General features: G+C 28.5%; 1 protein-coding gene and 1 non-coding gene across 2 annotated transcripts; both read right to left on the bottom strand.

The window, feature by feature from the left end:
- Positions 1 to 14,619: 14,619 nt before the first annotated feature.
- Positions 14,620 to 14,701, bottom strand: trnal-aag (transfer RNA leucine (anticodon AAG)). Its single transcript has one exon. It is a non-coding gene; the product is annotated as a tRNA-Leu (tRNA).
- Positions 14,702 to 14,916: 215 nt separating this feature from the next.
- Positions 14,917 to 18,113, bottom strand: LOC136077138 (zinc finger MYM-type protein 1-like). The gene is made up of 4 exons (XM_065791819.1): positions 17,912 to 18,113; positions 17,145 to 17,787; positions 15,353 to 17,069; positions 14,917 to 15,280 (listed from the first exon to the last, which is right to left on the bottom strand). The coding sequence occupies exons 2-4, from the start codon at positions 17,770 to 17,772 to the stop codon at positions 15,145 to 15,147; spliced, it is 2,481 nt and encodes an 826-aa protein (XP_065647891.1). The 5' UTR covers positions 17,773 to 17,787; positions 17,912 to 18,113; the 3' UTR covers positions 14,917 to 15,144.
- Between the last annotated feature and the right edge of the window lie 2,192 nt (positions 18,114 to 20,305).

Genomic DNA, 20,305 nt, shown 5'->3' with positions numbered 1-20,305 from the left:
TTAAAAACTAGTGATTGGAGTGACTTAATAAAATAAACAAATAAAGCAAAAAACAAACAAACAACAAAAAGTAATAATATAGATAGTGACCAAAAAATAGTTATAATAAAGAGAAGAACAATAATTATTAAAAAAAGTCAGACTAATAACAAAAAAGTGAAAGAGAATTAATGAACTAGATAACACAACGTTTAACGATCAGTTTCTGACCGTTAAACGTTGTGTTCTCTCATTCATTTAATCTGAGAAGAGTGATAGAAAATAAAATGAAAACAAAAAGATATAATTAAATATTATGATGAGACAAAAAAATACGAAATCACTTGAATAATAGCAACAAATGTAAAACGCAACAATAATAAAATAATTAGCAGCAACACCGAAAAAAAAAAAAAAAAGCGCAAAAATATAAACAATACACATAAGGAAGAACACTTCAATATAAACAATGCACAAAATTACACGACAGTATTAACTAAAATATAGAAATTCATGACAATATAAAAAATACACGACATTATAAACATTATACAAAAATACACGACATTATAAACATTATACAAAAATACACAATATAAACAATACACAAAAATACGCGACAGTATAATCAATACACAAAAATACACGCCAATATAAACAATGCACACGACGTAAATTAATAAAACTGAAAAATTGTTTTTTTTTGTTTTGTTTTCTTTTGATAACTGATTAAAGTTTTTTTCGAATATCTTAAGAACATTTTTTCTTTTAACTTTGCTATTAGTTGTTCTTTTTGTTTAATATTTTTCTTCAATTTATATACTTTAATATTTTCATTGTTTTCACTTCATTAGTTTTTTGTAAAACTATCCTTAACAACTTTTATTTGGTTTTTCTTTTTTCTATTTTTCTGCCTTTCGCCGTTAAAAAAATACTTCATCCATGAAAAACACTTCATCCACGTGATAATAAAACACCTCATCCACGTGATAATAAAAAACCAATTAAATAAGTATAAAAGTAAATATATTCATATTAAAATAACATGTCATAAATAAAATTTTGTACAAAATTTAAAAATTAATATTTTAAGAACTAATAAGTTTTATTATTTAATATTTCAACTGTTAATATGTTAGTATACGAAGTTTATAAATATATTGAAATAATTATTTCAAATACCATATTTAGCAATATTATAAAGTTTTTTTAAAAGATGTTTTATTTGAGTTAGGAAAACTTCTTTATTCATCTTTAAATAACAATATCTAATTCTTGCTTCAAGCTCTTCCAAATACTCAGCTCCCTTATTATTCTCGTACACTAGCCGTTTTAAATCACTCCAAAAGTTTTCGATTGGTCTTGGTTCTGGAACGTTAGCTGGGTTTATATCTTGGGGTACAACTTTGATTTTTTTCAATTTTAAAAAGTCGATGACCGATTTATCGTAATGTGATCGAGCTAGATTAGGCCAGAAGTTAAACTCATTGTCTTTTTTATAATATTCTGATACTAGAGAAAGTAAAGTTTTTTCTAGTATCTCTTTATAAGTGTACTGGTTGATTGCCTGCTTACTGTGATGAATATAAAGAGGGCTTATTCCACGGGGGCTGATGCAACAAGAAACTAAGAGCTTGTCCTCGTACTTTTTACGCAAATTGTATCTTACTTGGTCAGAACATTGAAAAGGATCAGCGGCATAAAACCTATCATTACCAGCTAATGTGCTATTGTTTAAGGTAAAATAGCTTTCATCATCCATAACAAAATCCAAGTTTTTATATTTTCGTGCAATTTACGACATTTAGGACGCATAGCTTTCTTCTGCTGATGGCTACGATCTGGACGATTTGTTTTTTTGAAAGTTCGAATGTTAGTCATTGTTTTTAATACTTGGGAAAATCGAGTTTGACTACAGTTAAAAACTTGAGCTACTTTCTTTTGGGAGCACCCTGACTTATTTTCAAAAAAAGCAGCAATCTTCAGAATAAGTTCTTTAGTAGCTATCTTAGCGATTCGACCACTTCCAACTTTTCTTTTTAGAGATCCATTCTCCAATTTTACGATTTTATCGTAAGCAGTTGATCTGGGTAAACCCCATTCCATAAACTGCTTAGCAACAAACGCTTTACCTTTTTCTCGATTTTTTTGGAAAAAAATTTCCATAATTTTTTTGAGGTCATTTACTTTGACCATTTTATTTTCAATATTTAAATAATATTTTTAACTTAATTAAATTAAATTTAAATAGATTAAAAAATACTCTTTCAAATAAGTATAAAGGTTTTTTGCGTGCATGAAATAAATTACATAATAAATGCAATTAAAATTTGTCCGAAATTTTATTTATAGGGTGTTATATGTCATCAGACAAAAAATTGTTGCATAAATATTAAATAAAAAAAATTAAATACAACAACACAGATCCAAAAACATACATATTTTAGTTAATGAGAAAAAATCTCATCCAAAACTAAAACACAAAAGATTATCTATGTATATCTGTTGGCTAAAAAATATATGATATATATTCTTCCAACCACTTATCAAACAACAAAATAAAAACATTTATTTAAATGGGTAATACTTTTCTTGACAATTAACGTTGTTATCCAATATATGTGGTAGACACCGTTATCCAATATATGTGGTAACTTTAATCAATCATAATAATATACAGCTTCTTCATAAAATACAAACCGTCAGGACTTGCAGATATCCGTCAGGACTTACAGATAACCGTAAGGACTCGCAGATAACCGTCAGGACTTGCAGATAACCAAAAAAAATTAAGTTGTATAACAATTCCAGTTTTCCAAACAAAAATATTGTGATTTAATCTATTTTTTAAAACTTCATTATATTTCTCTCGTGCATGTGACTCGTTAACTATGACTTTACTGAAATTATGTAATTCATATAAGTATTTCATATGAGTATTTATATGTTAAGTATTTCATATGAGCAAAGTATGTATTTTATATGAGTATTTCACATGTATTGCATATGAGCATATTGTTTTTTTTATCTAAAAAAAACATTTGATTTAAAATCTTCATCTTTATATTTTTTTCACCTTGGATCATATGAGGTATTCTTAATGCCATGCTTGAATTTATATTTCTGAACATTTGTAAACATTATATGACCTTTAATGTTTTAATTTTATGACTTGAAATGCTCCATTGTCTTGATCTACTTGCGCATGAAATTTCTTCAGGTATGTACTCAAGTAAATTTAAAGAATAATCTGCAAATTCAAATGATACGTGATTACAATACATACTATTTCAAGTAGGGCATTTTAACTAGAGCTAGACTTTTAATATAAATCTTTAAATCACAAGCTTCATTTTTTATATTTGCTTTGCATTTCACTTTTACAATTATATAAGTAAGGGTAAACAAAGTATAAATAGTATCAGTTGTCTTAAATCGATCAGATTTAAATCATTTGCCTCATTCAAAAGATTTTTTTTTTTATTTTTAACATGTTTATTATCTTTAATAGCAAACTGTGATTAATATTTTCAACTTTTACTTCATATTGAAGTTTTATCTGCAAATATCAAAGCTGCTGGACCGATTTGTATTTCTTTTAGTTTCTAAAGAAAATGGTATTTTGACAAAATAATTATGTAAATCTCCTATAGCCTCAAATTTATATTTTAATAAATTATTTGATTTTATCATCAGTATAGTCATTCTGACTTTCTTTCCATGCTACTAATATATAACGTCTCCTTCTGGCTGATTCTCTGCTTAACTTTAGCTGTCTAACATCTCCTCCTAGATAATTCACAACAATAGCAAAAAAAAGTGTTTTATATCAAAAACTGAGATCGGTCTTTAAACTGCTTGAAGTTGTTGCTACAATAAGACTCTCCTGTTCATCTTTTTTTCTACTATGAAGCATGCTGATTCAACTGATAGCATGAAGCATGCTGGTATAAGTAATGCCTACATTTTGAGCTTGATTCATGAAAATTACAATTTCTAATTGGGACAAAAACTTCTGGTTTGAAGGTGTGTTAAACAATTTTGAATCAAACATGCAGCACCTAATTTTTTTTTCTTTTTCTTTTTTTCTCTTTATCTAAACTATATATAAATAAATTTTTATTGTGAAATATATAATAACAATATTAGTTATATAATCAAATTACAACTTTGTATAAATATGTAGTCAAAATACTTTTTTAATAAGAAATTTATAATACAATATTAAATTTATATATGTTTTTTGAAAATAACCAGAGTTGTGATAATACCTGTTATAATACCTGTGATAATACAGTGTTACAAAATGCAAATTAATTTGAACTTTACGTGCTGAAAAAAACCTCAGAAAAAAACAGACTATTACGTCCGTGAGAGAAAAATTGATTTTTTGACTCCAAATTAAAAAAAAATTAAATCAAGTTTAATCTTTTTTTAATTTGTTAAAAAGTTAAAACTTTGTTTATAAAGACAGATTGTGATTTTGTATTTGTTTTCAGTAGTTTTGTTTTGAATTTGGTTTTTATTAAAATAAATCACAGTAAAACAGAAAATAGTAACAGTTTATGTTTAAACTTTAAAAGTTAACTTGGCTTACTTTAATCTCTCAAAATGCCCAACAAAGCAAAGAAAATCTGTATGTTTTTTGTGCTTACGAAAAGCCGACAGATTTTTTGCTAATTAAATTAATTTCAATGACCCTTGATTGGCAACTGGTATATGTAAAAAGTGCCGCGTAGCTCTTAGAAGAAGAAACCTTCCGAACGTAGATAATTATTTCCTATAGCGTGTACTAAAGCCAGAGTTGTTAGTCCTTGGCCTTGGTTTTGGCCTTGGCCAAGACCAAGGCAAAGGACTAAAAATCGAGACCTTGGTCTTGGCCTTGAAAATTAACTTATTTGTTTTGGCCTTGGCATTAAAAAAAAACATGTTTTCTTATCGATCTCGTTGAATTCTGCGCATAACCTTGGACTATTTTACAAAATGTGGTTTTGTTGTCACAGCACTTGCTACTTACAGTTTTGGTAATAATTGGTCTTAAAGTAAGGCAAAAATTGAAGTCTTTGGTCTCGAAAATGTTTGCGTAAGCCTTGGCCTTGAAATTTTAATCTCGGCCTTGTCCTTAAAACTCTTGGGCTTGTTCTTGGCCTTGTAACTTTTGACCTTGAGCTTGGTCTTGGCTTTGGTACTTTTGACCTAGTTAACAACTCTGGGTAAAGTAAATGCAGCAGGAAAAAGTTCTATACGTTTGGAAGCCAATACCGTAAGAGCAACAAAAAAAAGCAAGAAAAAAAGTCATAACCCTCTTATATATATATATATATATATATATATATATATATATATATATATATATATATATATATATATATATATATATATATATATATCAGAGTTAATTTTTTTTCTTAAAAGTTAGAGTAAACTGGGTGTAAGAGTAAACGGTTTAGCTTTAAATTCAATGATTTAAAGAATATATATATTTTATGGTTATTTTTTTGTTTTATAGAGAGTTTTTTACATAATATAAATATATAAATGTTGAGAAAAAATATCAAATAATTAAAAAATATTAACTTTTTAAAAAAGAATAAATTTTTTAAAAAAAGTTGGTTTTTACGAAGAAAAAAAACGTTTACTTTTCCCCTTATCATTTTTTTTTTAAATTTTTTTTTAATTTATTTATTTCGCCGTTTAATAATTTTTACAATTTACAAGGTTTATAAATAAAAAAAAACTGGCGGGGCAAGTAGAAGACATTATTTTGTCTTATCACCGAGCCCCAATCGTACGTATTTACAATAGCCGGATAAAATATTTATACTTTACAAACTATTTATTAAAAATTATAAATGTAAAAATAAATAACAATTAGTTTAAGAAATACTTCAAGAACAATATTCATGTTAAGAGTAATAATCAAGTAAACAAGAAAAAATGAAAGTAAAGTAAAAAAGAAAAACAAAAAGTAAATTAATTAATTAAAGAGCACGTATTTTCAAGAGCCACACTATATACGTATATATTGGGGAATACGTATACATTGGGGAAAAACAAAATTTATCAACAATTGTTAAAATTTTACTTTTTCAATAACGAGAAAAAACCCCCAAGACAAGTCAAATTTTAATAACAATTGATTAAGATATTAAGAATTGCAAAATTAATTAAAAATAAAATGAAAACTAATCATGTTAAAAGTTAAGTTTACAAAAAACTATTTTAATCAAATATACGAAAAAAACTATTTATTAAATAAATTAATTTGAGTTGTTATATGGTCCGTGGCATTTTTTTAAGCAAGAAAACTCTTCATCAATTTTGTATTTTTTTGGTGAACACAATCGACCTGAGAGTTGCAACTAAGAATTTCACATTAGTACTACATGTTGTTTTGAGTTGGCAACAACACTACATGTTGTTTTGAGTTGGCAACAACACTACATGTTGTTTTGAGTTGGCAATGCTTCTTTTCAAACTCAGCAACCCTTTTACACCTGTTAATGTTTTTGTCTTTTCTCGGTTTTTTTGAAGTTTGTAATTGCTAATTTTCATCTGAAGCTTCACTGAAGTCAATCTTGCGTTTCTTTAATTGCTTTGATTTTTCGGCCTCATTGTCTTGCTTTATTTTCTCAAGCATCTCAGATGTACTTAGACTCTCGGAATGTTGACACTATTGGTTTTTTTTTTGTGCGTCAAAATGATGGCGCTGTAAAAAAAGTTTCAAATTGCCTTCGAGTCTTTCTCTAAAGTGTTGCAATACTTGATACGTTTGACCTGGAGTCACTAGTGTTATTGTTAAATTTTTAAGTTGGCAAATTATTAAAGTTTGATACTGACTGATGTTAGATGATTATATAGGCTGGGATAAGCATAAGCTATATCTGATGACTCCATCCTTTCGTGAAACTTTAATACCATTCTAGTCCTGGTAGATCCAAGTAACCCCCAACTATTGTGATAACATCTGCGAACGTTCTACCGAATCCCCAATCGGTTAAGCTGATAAGTAATGAAACGCGAACAAACTCAAACGTCATTATTAGCACGGTAGCTGTACCTCTATAATGTGACTGGACTTTGTTTTGCACACTCTTGTGAATAGTTGCCTTTTATATTTTGTATACCTCTGAAGCTTTAAGAGGGATATTTTGCCTTTTTTGATTTCTTCTACTGCAAGTTGTAATTGCTCTTCGATGTAAGTTGTTTGCGTTTTACAAATGCAAGAAGGAATCATTTTTGTTTTACAATTGTAAGTAGGAGTCATTTTTGTTTTACAAATGCAAGTACGAGTCACTTTTGTTTTACAAATGTAAGTACGAGTCATTTTTGCTTTACAAATTTTCAGGTAGGTAGTAAAGGCTGTCATATTAACGTTTTAATTAATAATTATTAATCTTTTTTTTTTTTTACTAGTTTATTTTAGTCTGATTTTGAAATTAATACCAATGTGATCACCTATTTGTGTACTACTATACCCCAAAAGATGTTTCTCGGGACGTTAAGTTAAAATTAATTCGCATTTTGTGAAATTTTCGTAGATTCCATAAATAGCGCAATATAAGCTTACATTTAATTTAAGTGTTGTATATGTTTTGTATGTGTGTGTTTTTATTTATGATTAATATTTTTTTTATTTACTGTTTTTTTTTAATTTGAAATTTTGTTCGCTTTTTAAACGATGGTAGCCCGTTTAATTCTTTTAAAGTTTGATTTTAAGCTTTTACATGGTGGCGATTCAACACAGAATACGTTTTAAAAACGGGTAAAATAAGTAATAATTAAAAAGTTTTCTTTAAATTTAGTTAAAAGTTAGTAGATGAAAGAATCAAAAACCTATTCCGACGTTTCAAGTTTTGTGTTTAAATTGATGACCGGAATATAACAAAATAAGTGTTGGCATTGATTTTTAAACACTTTTTAACAAAAACTATTTTTTAACTTATTGCCAAACCGAAACCCATAGTCGATGTATGTACACACCCTGCATGTTCTAACTATTTAGTCGGTCGATATATGTACACTCCCTGTATGTTTTATCTATTTAAGTCAGTCGATATATGTACACTCCCTGCATGTTTTATCTATTTAAGTCGGTCGATGTTTCATTTCCCGCATGTTCTACCTGTTCAGTCGGTTGGTGTATGTTGATGATGTATGTTGATGATTTATGTTGATGATGTATGTTGATGATGTATGTTGATGATGTATGTTGATGATGTATGTTCACTCCCTGCCTGTTCTACATGTTTAATTCAGTCTATGTGTGCACACATCCTAATTTTTATAATAAATAAAATTTTGTAAACAATATAACTTTTTATTAACAACAATCATAGACATTACGCAAAAAACTAGAACTAATACCTTAAAATTTTACATAAAAGTACACACAAAAGCATAAGCGCTCAAGAGGAACCGATCCCGCGTTGCTGGGCGCAAGGTAAAATTATAGGTCACAAAACTGCTCTACTCATTTCTAATACGGAGTAAATTATAAATATATACTTTGTTTTTTAGTAAGTATTAAAAACTAGGGTTGTTCACTTTTGCAAAAGTCGAGTTTTCGATTAAAAAAAAACTTTTCGAAACTCTATTTTTGTTTCGGTAAGTTTGAAACGGTTTTTGGTTACCTAATTTTTAACCGAAAAGAATTTCGCTTTACGAAATTCACTATATTCTATCGATGCATTTTTTAATTTTTGAAATCCTAAAAATAGCTCCAAAACAATTTTTAACTTTCGAAACTCAATAATTTGTATCGAAATATTTTTATATTATCAAAATTCTAAAGACGGTACCGAAACATTTTATCACCTATAATTTGTAACGAAATATTTTTATGTGATCGAAATTTTAAAAATGGCACCGAAGCAATATTTCACTTGTAATTTCTCTATAATTTGCACCGAAATATTTTGATATTCTCGAAATCATAAAAACGGTATCGAAATCATTTTTTACTTTCGAAATTCTTAAAATCATTTTAAAATATTTATTTTATTACATTAATTCTAAAAAATTCTAAATGAACATTTAGAATAACAAAAATTAAAACTCGGACAAATTTGCAAAACGAATATCTAACGTTGTTCTAAGGGCCTGTTCATTTGTATGAAAAACATTCTGCTTGGGAGAGAAAAACAACAATAATTTAGTGTAATGTTGTTTGCTTCCCAGATGTATTCGACTTAGATACGATAAACTTGGGAGCGATTTTTATATCTAGAAAAGTTGATAGAACTCAAACGAGGTTAAAAGATTTTTTACCATGCATGTGCTGGATGCATGTTAATAGTGAAACTATATAATAAATATGTATTTATTGTGTTAACTGTGAAATTGTATAATAAATTTGTAATTTTTATCTTATTGTTGTGCTAAGAGTAGACGATTTTGTCTTTTTTCTGTAACGTGATTTTTCATTTTTCTATCTACCGGAACAAATATGTTGCTGTGGCCTTTCTTTGATCTTAGACACAGACACATTGAAATATTGCATAGTTTTTGCTATCTACCGGAACAAATATGTTGCTGTGGCCTTTCTTTGATCTTAGACACAGACACATTGAAATATTGCATAGTTTTTGCTATCTACCGGAACAAATATGTTGCTGTGGCCTTTCTTTGATCTTAGACACAGACACATTGAAATATTGCATAGTTTTTGCTATCTACCGGAACAAATATGTTGCTGTGGCCTTTCTTTGATCTTAGACACAGACACATTGAAATATTGCATAGTTTTTGCTATCTACCGGAACAAATATGTTGCTGTGGCCTTTCTTTGATCTTAGACACAGACACATTAAAATATTGCATAATATTTTATTGTTATTGCATAGTTTTTGCTAGTTTTATTTAAAGTTTAGTTGTTGTTAAAAATTTTAGTTTAAAATTAATTCAAATTTTTACAATTGCAATATGATAAAAATATGACAAAAAGTATGAAATTATTTAAACATATTTTATTTCCAAATATAAAAATGGTTTTTTTTTAAACAAAAAACTGTACGGAGAAGAAAAACAGATGAAACGAGCAAAACTTAACGCAGCTTTTTTTTTTACCTAAAATCGCTGTGTGCCAGATTTCTATTTAATAAAAATTTGTTGATAAAAAATTGAGTTTTAATACTTAAAAGAAAATGGAGAAATTAAAATGAACTAACAAGTTTTCAACAAAACCGCTAATGTAAATGTACGGCGTATTTTGCGCAAAACAAGAAAACTGGAAACAAGTTAAGTATATATGGAAAGTTTATTAAAAATAATGTAGGGAGTTTTTGGCAATAAAAAACTTATTTTTACTGCGGGGTCAGTAAAAACGAACTTTTGCAAAATAAATTTTGTGCAGAAATGAAATGTAGAAACTTACCATCAATATTGCAAATGAAATTGAGAAGTTTTCTTACTATTTATTATGTAAAACAACGCTCAAATAGACAATTATCGTAATAACAATATAAGATGTATAAAGCGGAGTTAAAACACTTATAGCATTTTGCGATATAGATGAGGATGATACTAAAAACTCTACAAAATAAAACTGAAACCCATATGAAACTTTTATGAAACCCACAAAAAAAAAATGTATCTAATTTTCCAATTCGCTGACGTCTGATAAATATCCAAGTCCTATTTTGACAAATAAACATATTTTTTTATTCTTTTTTTTTTTTTTTATTCAAATTTTTTTTGTTCTTTAATCCTTACAAATTCGTAAAATATAATAGAATCTTTACAGAGTAAATAAAATTAAAAAAAAAAAATTACAAAGTTACGTTATACAAAAAAATATATAAAGTAAAACTGTAAAGTATTAGAAATTACTTCAAAGAACGCGGAAAACTTGCAGATGACCGACGGTCTTGTCATCAAGAAACCGCTATGCGGTTTCTTGATGACAAGACTTTTTTTTAAAATAAGTTTATTTTTTATTTTATTTTTTTTAATTAAAAAAAAAAAAAAATGTTATCGTTTTTCGGCAGAATGAGAATAAAAATCAAAAATGCAAAAAAACAAAGAATGCAGACAAAAAGAAGTTTTTAATTTTTTAATTTTATTTCAATACACATTAATATAAGTAGGTACACGATTTGCTAAATAGGTAAATTGCTAAATAGGTAATATATAGTCGTTCGAGTGTTGATAAATAAGTCTATTAGGGTGAAAGGCATGGTGCACGTTTTTCCGAACAAAAATATAAGTTTTTTCAATAACAATATATGTAAGTTTTTTCATCAAAAACTATGACATATTTGATATGTATGGAAAGATTATTTTAACCGCTATTATAATCTGGTAAAAGTAATGCGACTATTACAAATCGTCAAGCGTAGTTTTATTTAGAAAAGATGTAATTTTCAACATAAAGTATCTTGGGGCTTGGCTATAGATAAGTCTATGGAGTCGTTTTTTTCACAAAAGCACGTATCGGTGCTTGTTTTCAATGAATGTAACTTGACATTTATAATCAGACATTATTTGGGAAAATTATCCATGAAAAACTATATTTTTATGAAAATTGAAATTATTATTTTCAATACCTCACCTAAATAAGTATGTTCAACAATAATGTCACGTTAGGTTCAGATAAACTATGGTAGTGTTAACTTGTCTTCAAAAGTCGTTTTTGCATAAATAATCATTACTTTTAGCCTTATTCAAAAAACTGTTTTCGGTATTTAGTATCATTTTTAGAAATACTCAGGACTTATTCCGCCATCTTGAAAAATAATTTATTCCATTCAGAATGCGTAAACAATTAAAAAACAGAGGCGGTAAACTTTATAAACAAATTACTTTCAGTTTTCAAACTCGTTTCGTTTTTATATCGGTAAACTTTAATTGACATTTGATTTCTTTTGTTTTTATAAAAATTATTTAAAAGTAACATAAGTTATTTTTAACTTAATGTTATAAAAAATATATCTTTGAACACTAAGTCGATATACAAATAGCTATTATGGCTTCAATAATGTATTAAGATAAATACTTTTTGTTGTTAGCACAGCGCAAAATGAATGATATATTACATAATTCATTCCAACTGCTTTTAAAAGTAGCATATTTTTTTAAAATATACCAACACAAATGTATTAAATTAGGTTTATAAACTGTGTCAAACAAACACTTTAAGATATCTTTTTCTCTAATTATATTGATATATCTTTTCGCTATTTATATTGATATATACTAATAATTGATCTTTTCTAAAATTCTTTTCTACTACTTTCTTCATTTCAATGCTGATTTATTACTAATAATACTTGCTCTTTCTTAACTTTTTCTCAAATTAATATCACTATTCTATTTCCAACTCTCACTATTATCAATATTGCTATTTTTAATATTGTTATTATTATTATTATTGTTGCTATTGTTGTTATTATTACTATTAATATTATTGTTATCTTTACTATTATTGTTATTATTAATAGAGCTGTTATCTTTATCATTTGTATTATTATTATTTTGATTATTATTACCAATAACTGGAGTTTTTATTGTTATTGCCTATTATTATTACCGATACTTATATTACTACATTATTTACAATGTTGTTACTGTATATTATTATAATCTACTTCTCTTTTTTTGCTATATTTTAATTAGGTATATAAAAGTCTTTTATTCTAGATAGATGTATAAAAGAAATTTGAATTATGTCCTGAATTATAAAACTTCTTACTTAATTATTACTCCAAAAGTTTTTCGTTTAAGTATTGTACTGTTTTACTTTTTTTTGTGTGTGTTTTGTGTGTTTTTTGTGTGTTTTTTTGTGTTTTTTGTTTTTTGTTTGTTTGGTGTTTTAGTTTCTTATTATGGTGTTTACTTAAAATTAGTACTTGTACTAATGTAAATATTCCATGAAATGTAAAATCTATTTCAGAATACATTTAATTTGAATATCTACAGCAAAATTGTCACAACAGACGCTTTGGTTGTTTATAATATATTGCTATTATTTACGAATTCTTTGTTTATAAAAATTAAACACCAATAAATAAAGTTGTTCGGTTGCCACTAACAACCAATTGGATTTTTTTTAAATTATCGAGTTTTTTTTTTTTACGAGTTTGTTTTTGAAACTCGTTTTTTTTTTTTTTATCGAAAATATTCATTTCATCGAAAACCTTTTTTTTTTTCGAAATTTATTTAAAATTTAGAAATTTAACTTAAATTTCGAAATTAATTTAGTATATTTATTGTTTTCGAAACTAAAATGAGTTTTCAAAATTAAATTTAAGTTTCTGAAATCATTTTAGCAATTCGATAGTTTTCGAAAGTTTTTACAAAATCCGAAAAAAAGTTTTTTATTGATAATGTTTTTCAAAATTTGTGTTTTCAAAAATGAACCCTATTAAAAACAATGATTTATTATCGGATCATTAAGTTACAAAAAACTTATAACGTCGGAATAGATTTTCGATTCTATCATCTACCTTGCTGTTGCAAAATGTTTTACAATAACCCAGACTACAGAATGCTGATCAAACTAAGCACAAAGATCAGTTACCTTTCAGTTTAGCGCATATGATCATTAACACGATAAAGACTGGTTTTTATTAGACAGTCTAATCACTGTTTCTATATTTGGCTCCTACTTTGTTATATTTTCCAGATAAATCATAATAGAATCAAAGTCACATTTGCTCATGTTTGAAAACGAAGGTATTAGTAATTGTTCAGAAGCTCCGTCTAATTGTTCAGAAGCTCCGTCTCCGTCTAAAAGATATCTATTTGTGATTCTTGGGCACACTTTGAAGCCACCATATTCTGTTGTGTAGCTAGAATAGTTTTAAAAAGTTTTATTTTCGATATTTGTTTTAAAAAGTTGCTAGTGATGATTCTACCGAATGGCCACAAACGTCCGTAAATTGCCTATACAACAACTTTATATCCGTAGCCATTTTACCCATCCGTAGAACATTCTTAAGACATTAAACAAGTGTTCTATGCCCACTGGGTAGTTGTATTAAGCGTCACAGCTCTTAGTATCAAAACCGATAGTGGCTGAACATACTTTATAGATGGACCGTTGAGCGAGGATGGATTATTAGGACCATAGTAATACTGGATTTTTTAAACCGTTTCTTAATGATCTGAGAATCACAATTGCATTAGCAAAATAGAATAAAAGATCAAAAACTAAAATTCTACGGCCTTTTAAACCACTATGGCTCATGCATGTAGCGAACAATTCTACAGAATTCCACATATAACTTCAATTACTGTTTATAAATAAGATAATGACAGTAAAATCTCTCTTTAATAGAAACACTTACAACCTTTTTGTTCTGTGTTTTTAACATTTCAAGTGGTCATAAAATTTGTGTGTGAAAGATGGTACCGTTTATTTGCAGCATGTAGAGCAGGGTTTGCTTTCTTTCGACATATTTTATTTTTTCATTTGTTATGAGTTAAATAGTATTATTTCATTTATTTCCATTTTTTAAGAACCTTTCCGAAGTTTTTTTTTTTTAATATTTGTTTTTTGAGAGTTTAAGAGTTAAAAAAGAATTTATACACCAATAAATCACCAATAATAATATTACACATATTACCAATAATAATACACCAATAAATATTAGAATAACTTATTTTAAAAAAGTTAATAAACTCTACAACAAAATAGTCTGACAGAGGCGAGATTCGAACTCGCGCCACCGAAGTGACTGGTGCCTTAAACCAGCGCCTTAGACCGCTCGGCCACTCTGCCGTACGAGCAAGGGGAAAATATTAATTTATAAACTTAAATTCAAGTCCATTTTATTTCTATCAAACATTTGAGGAGCCCATCTGCAAAACGCGCCAAGTCACAAATATAAAAAATATGATTTAACTTCATTTCCACATTCTATATACTGAAATCTATCATCTATTTAAATATTTAAGCAATTGAAAATTATTAACTTATCTGTTATCCCAGTGCCGTGGCGTGGTACATTTGGGCCCCCCCCAAATCATTTTTTTGGGCCCTATTTTTGTGGCATCACATTACAGGATATATATGCGTCACATTTTTTCTAAAGGCTAAAAACATCAAAAATAAGACATATAAGTATAGACAAACGTATATGTACGGATAATTATCAGAATAATGTTTGTTATATTATATTGGTAATACTTCAAAACCTGTAATAAATCACATATTCACAATTGTCACAGAAATGACTTGTGGCGAACTTTCATACTTGCAAATTTGTTGATTATCTCCTCATAATTTAATTTTCTTGCCACATCGTTCTCAATTGACAGCATCGCCAGAGAAGACAAGCGGTCATCAACCATTGTTGACCTATAAAAAGTGAAAAGAAATGCATAGAGCTACATCTATTATGTATAAAGTAGCAAGATTAAATATACTGACCTATGAAAAGTCTTAATCAATTTTAGCTTGCTGAAGCTACGTTCAGCACTTGCGACAGTTACTGGTGAGGTAAGGATTATGCGTAACACAATGGCAAGATTTGGATAAGTTTCTTGCAGCTCTTCTTTATAAATGTAATTAAGAAAATCATGTGCAGATTTCATGTGAGTACTTTCTTTCTCCTGTACCACTATGACAAATCGTTTTAATTCCATTTCCAGATCATCCGAATCTATATCGCCAAGCTTTGCTTGCAAATTTTTGCAATATAAAGACAAAGAATTTTCTTTACAGATTTGAATAAGATTCTCAGAACGGTATAGGAAGTCATAGAGCTCTGTGATACTACTGACTTGTTCAAAACGCTCCTTTACTGATCCCATTAACATATCAAGGAGTGGTAAAAAGAAATCAACTTTAAACTTCTGTTCTAATTGGATGGTGTGAGCTTCATCGGCACACTCGTATGAATGAATCATCTTTTTTTGTCGGGAACGCACTTCTGGAAAAATTTTTGCAATGTCCAACACTTCTGCGATTTCTGATGCTTTCATGTGTGCGTCTGAAAATCCAGTTTCACGATATTGCTGAAGAAATGTATATGTGGCCTTTATTTCACTATCCAAGACATCAAGGGAAGTTGTAGAGGACTGCAGAAGCTTACTTGATTTGTTAATTTGGTATAAAACGTCATACCAAATAACGATTGACAATATGAATGGCCATGTCATCATATATTCCATCAGCGAACATACTTCTGTAGCTGTTGCGCCATCTCTCTTCTCTAGAGCATACACTTCCAATTTTTCTAATGCCTCTAATATCTCTTTCAGGTGATAGCGAAGAGGTTTCACACAGTTTATTCTACTTTCCCATCTGGTATCGGATTGAGGCTTGACAGAAATGGGTATACATGACTTTAAAATATGCCATCGAGCAGGAGATGATGAAAAGAGTGTATACAATCTTGAAAGAACTCCGAAAAAAGTAATTGCACTGTTGGATGACTTTGCACCGTCAACAATGACTAGATTAAGTGAATGGTTTGCACACGGAACATATAGAGCTTTGGGATTCATTTGAAGAAGCCTAGCTTGAACACCCTTTGCCTTTCCTTTCATGTTAGCACCGTTATCATAGGATTGGCCTCGACAGTCAAGAATATTTAATTCCCACTTTTTTGTCTGATCTAGAAAGGCATCCAAAAGCCCTTTTCCAGTGGTATCATCTACCTTGAGATATCCAAAGAAATTTTCAGAAATGTTGATACCTGTCCCAGAAATGCAAACTACTGATCGTAGGATTATGCTCATTTGTTCTTTATGTGAAACGTCTGGCGTACAATCCAAAATAATGGAAAAATATTTCGCTTTCTTTACTTTGGAAAGGTTTTCGGCTTCAATCTCCTTGGCTAACAATTCAATCAACTCATTCTGGGTATCATTGCTCAAATAATGTTCATTAGTTTCTTTCTTCTGAATCCGACGTAAAAGTTCATCGAGCACACTATCATACTTCGCCATCAATTCAAACAACCCAAGAAAGTTTCCATTGTTCTTGGAACCAATGACCTCTTGTGAACCACGGAATCCAAGATTCCTCGCAGAAAGAAATAGAGTGATGTCTAGTAATCGTTCCAATACTGCTCTCCAAAATTTTCGCTCTTTTTGAAGCAACTTGTATTGATGCTCATCAATGGTTGTTTGATTCATTATGCCTGCAATGTTGAATTTGGTAAAATATATAAATATTTATTATATTTAATGACAAAATTTTTTTTAAAACAGTTTACCTTTTCGTAATGTCATCCACTGTTCAAAGCACCTGAGATGTGTACTTCCTGTTTCATGATCATTCAGTTTTTTGGATAAACCTTCCCATGTGTTCATCCCTTGTCGGAATGGTGAATCTGATATACCAAAAAGTTTGCAACAGAAGCAAAAAACTTTATTACTTTTCATAGAATACACAAGCCATGACCGTACAATAGTTTCTCCATTCTTCATCTGTCGTTTATAATAAGTCACTGAAAATCGTCGTCTTTCTTGATTGTGTGGAAAATCTATCTCAATTTGCTTTACACCACGTTCAACAATGTCACACCTCTGTGCATCAGAAACATTTTCTGGCCAATCAGAAGGATCATCACTGAGAAAAAGAAGTGGCAGTGTTGTGGCAGTTGGTATACACTCACAGATTGCCATATTAGAGTCTCCTTCAGCAGACAAACCAAAACAAGAAACAGAATCATTTTCTGCATTGGCTGTAACATCATTATTGGTTTCTGTTATTGCTACTGATTCACCATCAGCTTGAACTGCTGGTTTCAAAAATTGTGTAAGTTTGGGGTACTTAGTTATTACTTCCCTGGCTGCAGCTGCTTCTCTTCTCTTAGCTGCACCACTTTTCACTTTCTTCATTCCAATAATTAATACCTAAAAATAGAACAGATAGTTTATAAAATTTACTTTTAGGTCCTACTATAGTACTATACCTATTTAATTTATACAAATAAATTAAATGAAAAATAATAATGTCTCCTAAAAATAATAAACTTACCGGCTCAGCTGATTCAGCCACGCTCACTACGAATTTTGAATAATGACGATTGCGTTTCGGTTTAACCAACTACACACACATCATACAGTCAAATGAAGCAACTGACACGCAGAAATCAATATTTCAAATCGTATTTCAACTCACAATTTTTTATTACTATTCTAGAAAGTTATTAAAAAAATTAAAGAAAATACTTTTTAAAATATTATAAAATTTTAAAATGTTGTATTGCTGACGGCCCACCGGGAAATATCCCGGTGTGAAAACTCCATGTGAAATAGGAAAACTCATCTTTAAATAAACTGTTCATTATAATATAAATTTGTCAATCTAGTTTGTTTTATTTACATAATTTTTTGCATGCTATTTATGATATCATAATTTGTATTATAATTTTTATTGGTTTGTAACAATTCTATTTGTCGGTTAATATTTCTCTGTAATGTCTTCAAATTTTGATTTTATATTTATATCCAGAGTTTTAAATTGTTATTTAATCTTTTGAAAATGTAGTATGTTAACTACGAAACATGTCAAGATTAAAAAATTCCGTGTTTTTCATAAAAGTATGAGTAAAAATTTTAGAGTTAAGCTACTATATAGATACAGAAACTAAACAAGGATGTCCATTCTCATCAGTTGTTTTTTTTCACATTAAAATTGTCTTAGTAGCATTTATTTTATTTTATAGTTTGAATATAATTGATAATTATCTGTTAAAATAATAAAATGCCATAAAAAATTTTATCATTTTTTAAAAAACGGGCCCCTTATATCTCGTGGGCCCCCCCCAAATGGGGGGTTTGGGGGGCCTTTGCCACGGCACTGTGTTATCCCTCTCTTCTCCCTCACCAGTTTTAAAATTTTTTTTGTTTCAATTTTTAATTCCTTTTTTATATTTAGGCTTTTTTTTTTCACTTTGATTCCAAACCCTTCCCTCACCTGCTAATTAGTCGACCTGCTAATAACTGGTAGCTTTGGTTTTACCATATGAAAATGCTCAGACAAATTTAAATGTGCCATTTTTATCATTATTAACTATTAATGGAAGGTTCCAGATTGGTAAAAATGAAATAGTGGTACATCTTCTAATAATTAAAAGACAACTAGTTCACATAGCTTTTTGTATTCCCCGTGTTAGAAATCTCTGTTGTCAATGGCCTCTTGAGGAACTTCAGACCCTCCCTTAAAAGGTTGTTTAAAAACAACCCATCCTGTAACTCTTTCTAATCAAACCTGATGTTCTCCGTCTTATCCACCTAATTCTGAGTGACCAGCCTTTATATAATCTTACATAAAGTTCTTTCCTGTGCCATTTTATTTTCTCATTAGAAAAATCCTCCACATGTATACCTCCAACATGTGTTGCCTGCGGATAAATCAGAACAGGGAAGGTTGTGAAGATGGTAAAAACTCCAAAAATGTACTTCAGTGTTGGAGTGTTGAAAGCAGTGATGTCATAGCATATAGAAAAAATATGATCAACAATGTTGTAATACTCTCGTTTATTTAAAACCACATCTGCCTAGACAACTCTCTTGGATAGGGATGACTCTTTTACTTTTTTTTTTTTTACTTACACGAGTAAGTTAATTTTTTATCAAAAAGTGAATCGCATAAAACGTTTAAGTAATTTTAAACGTTTTATGTAAATTTACATTTTCGTATAAGTAATTAATTTTTTTGAAACATATTTTACTTTATAATGTAAGTTTTTTTACTTTCAAAAATAAGTTATGTAAAAGAAGATTACATCAAAAAGTAATTTACTTTTACATGTAAAAGTAAATCTCATGAAAAATCTTTTCTTTTTTTTTTTTGTTCTTTATTACAATATTTATTACAATTTAAATAAACAAAACTTTATTACAATAATAAAAGTTAACAAGTCAAGATATCGTTAAGAAATAAATAATAAAAATAAATATAAAGAACGTAGATACTCAAAGAAGACCATCAGGTCTTGTCACAGAGAAACCGCTAATTTCTTGCGGATAAAAATAAATAAATAAATAAAAAAGAATAGACATTAAATATAAACATTTACTAATAAAGATAAGGGATTTTCAAAAAATTTTAAAATTTAAAAGTAGACTAGTATATTTTCAGTTGAAAAATGAGTTTTTTAAGATTTTGTTTAAAAGAATCAAAATTACACTCTTGAGAAAAATCTTTAGAAGTATTTAGAATTATACTATTCCATAAAAATGGTCCGCGAAATGAAATAAAAAATTTTCCAAAATTTGTTTGAGAAAATGGTTGTCGAATTAAATTATCGTTCCTTAAAATATACTTATTTCTATCTCTTTGTAAATACAAGTTACGAAAAGAAACGGGTGATAGGTGGGTCTTGCATTTATAAATATAGCAAAGAATATTAAAAACATTTAACTC

The sequence above is a fragment of the Hydra vulgaris genome, chromosome 02, assembly GCF_038396675.1.
Source record: "Hydra vulgaris chromosome 02, alternate assembly HydraT2T_AEP".
NCBI lineage: Eukaryota > Metazoa > Cnidaria > Hydrozoa > Anthoathecata > Hydridae > Hydra > Hydra vulgaris.
This window is presented reverse-complemented; position numbering and strand designations above follow the sequence as displayed.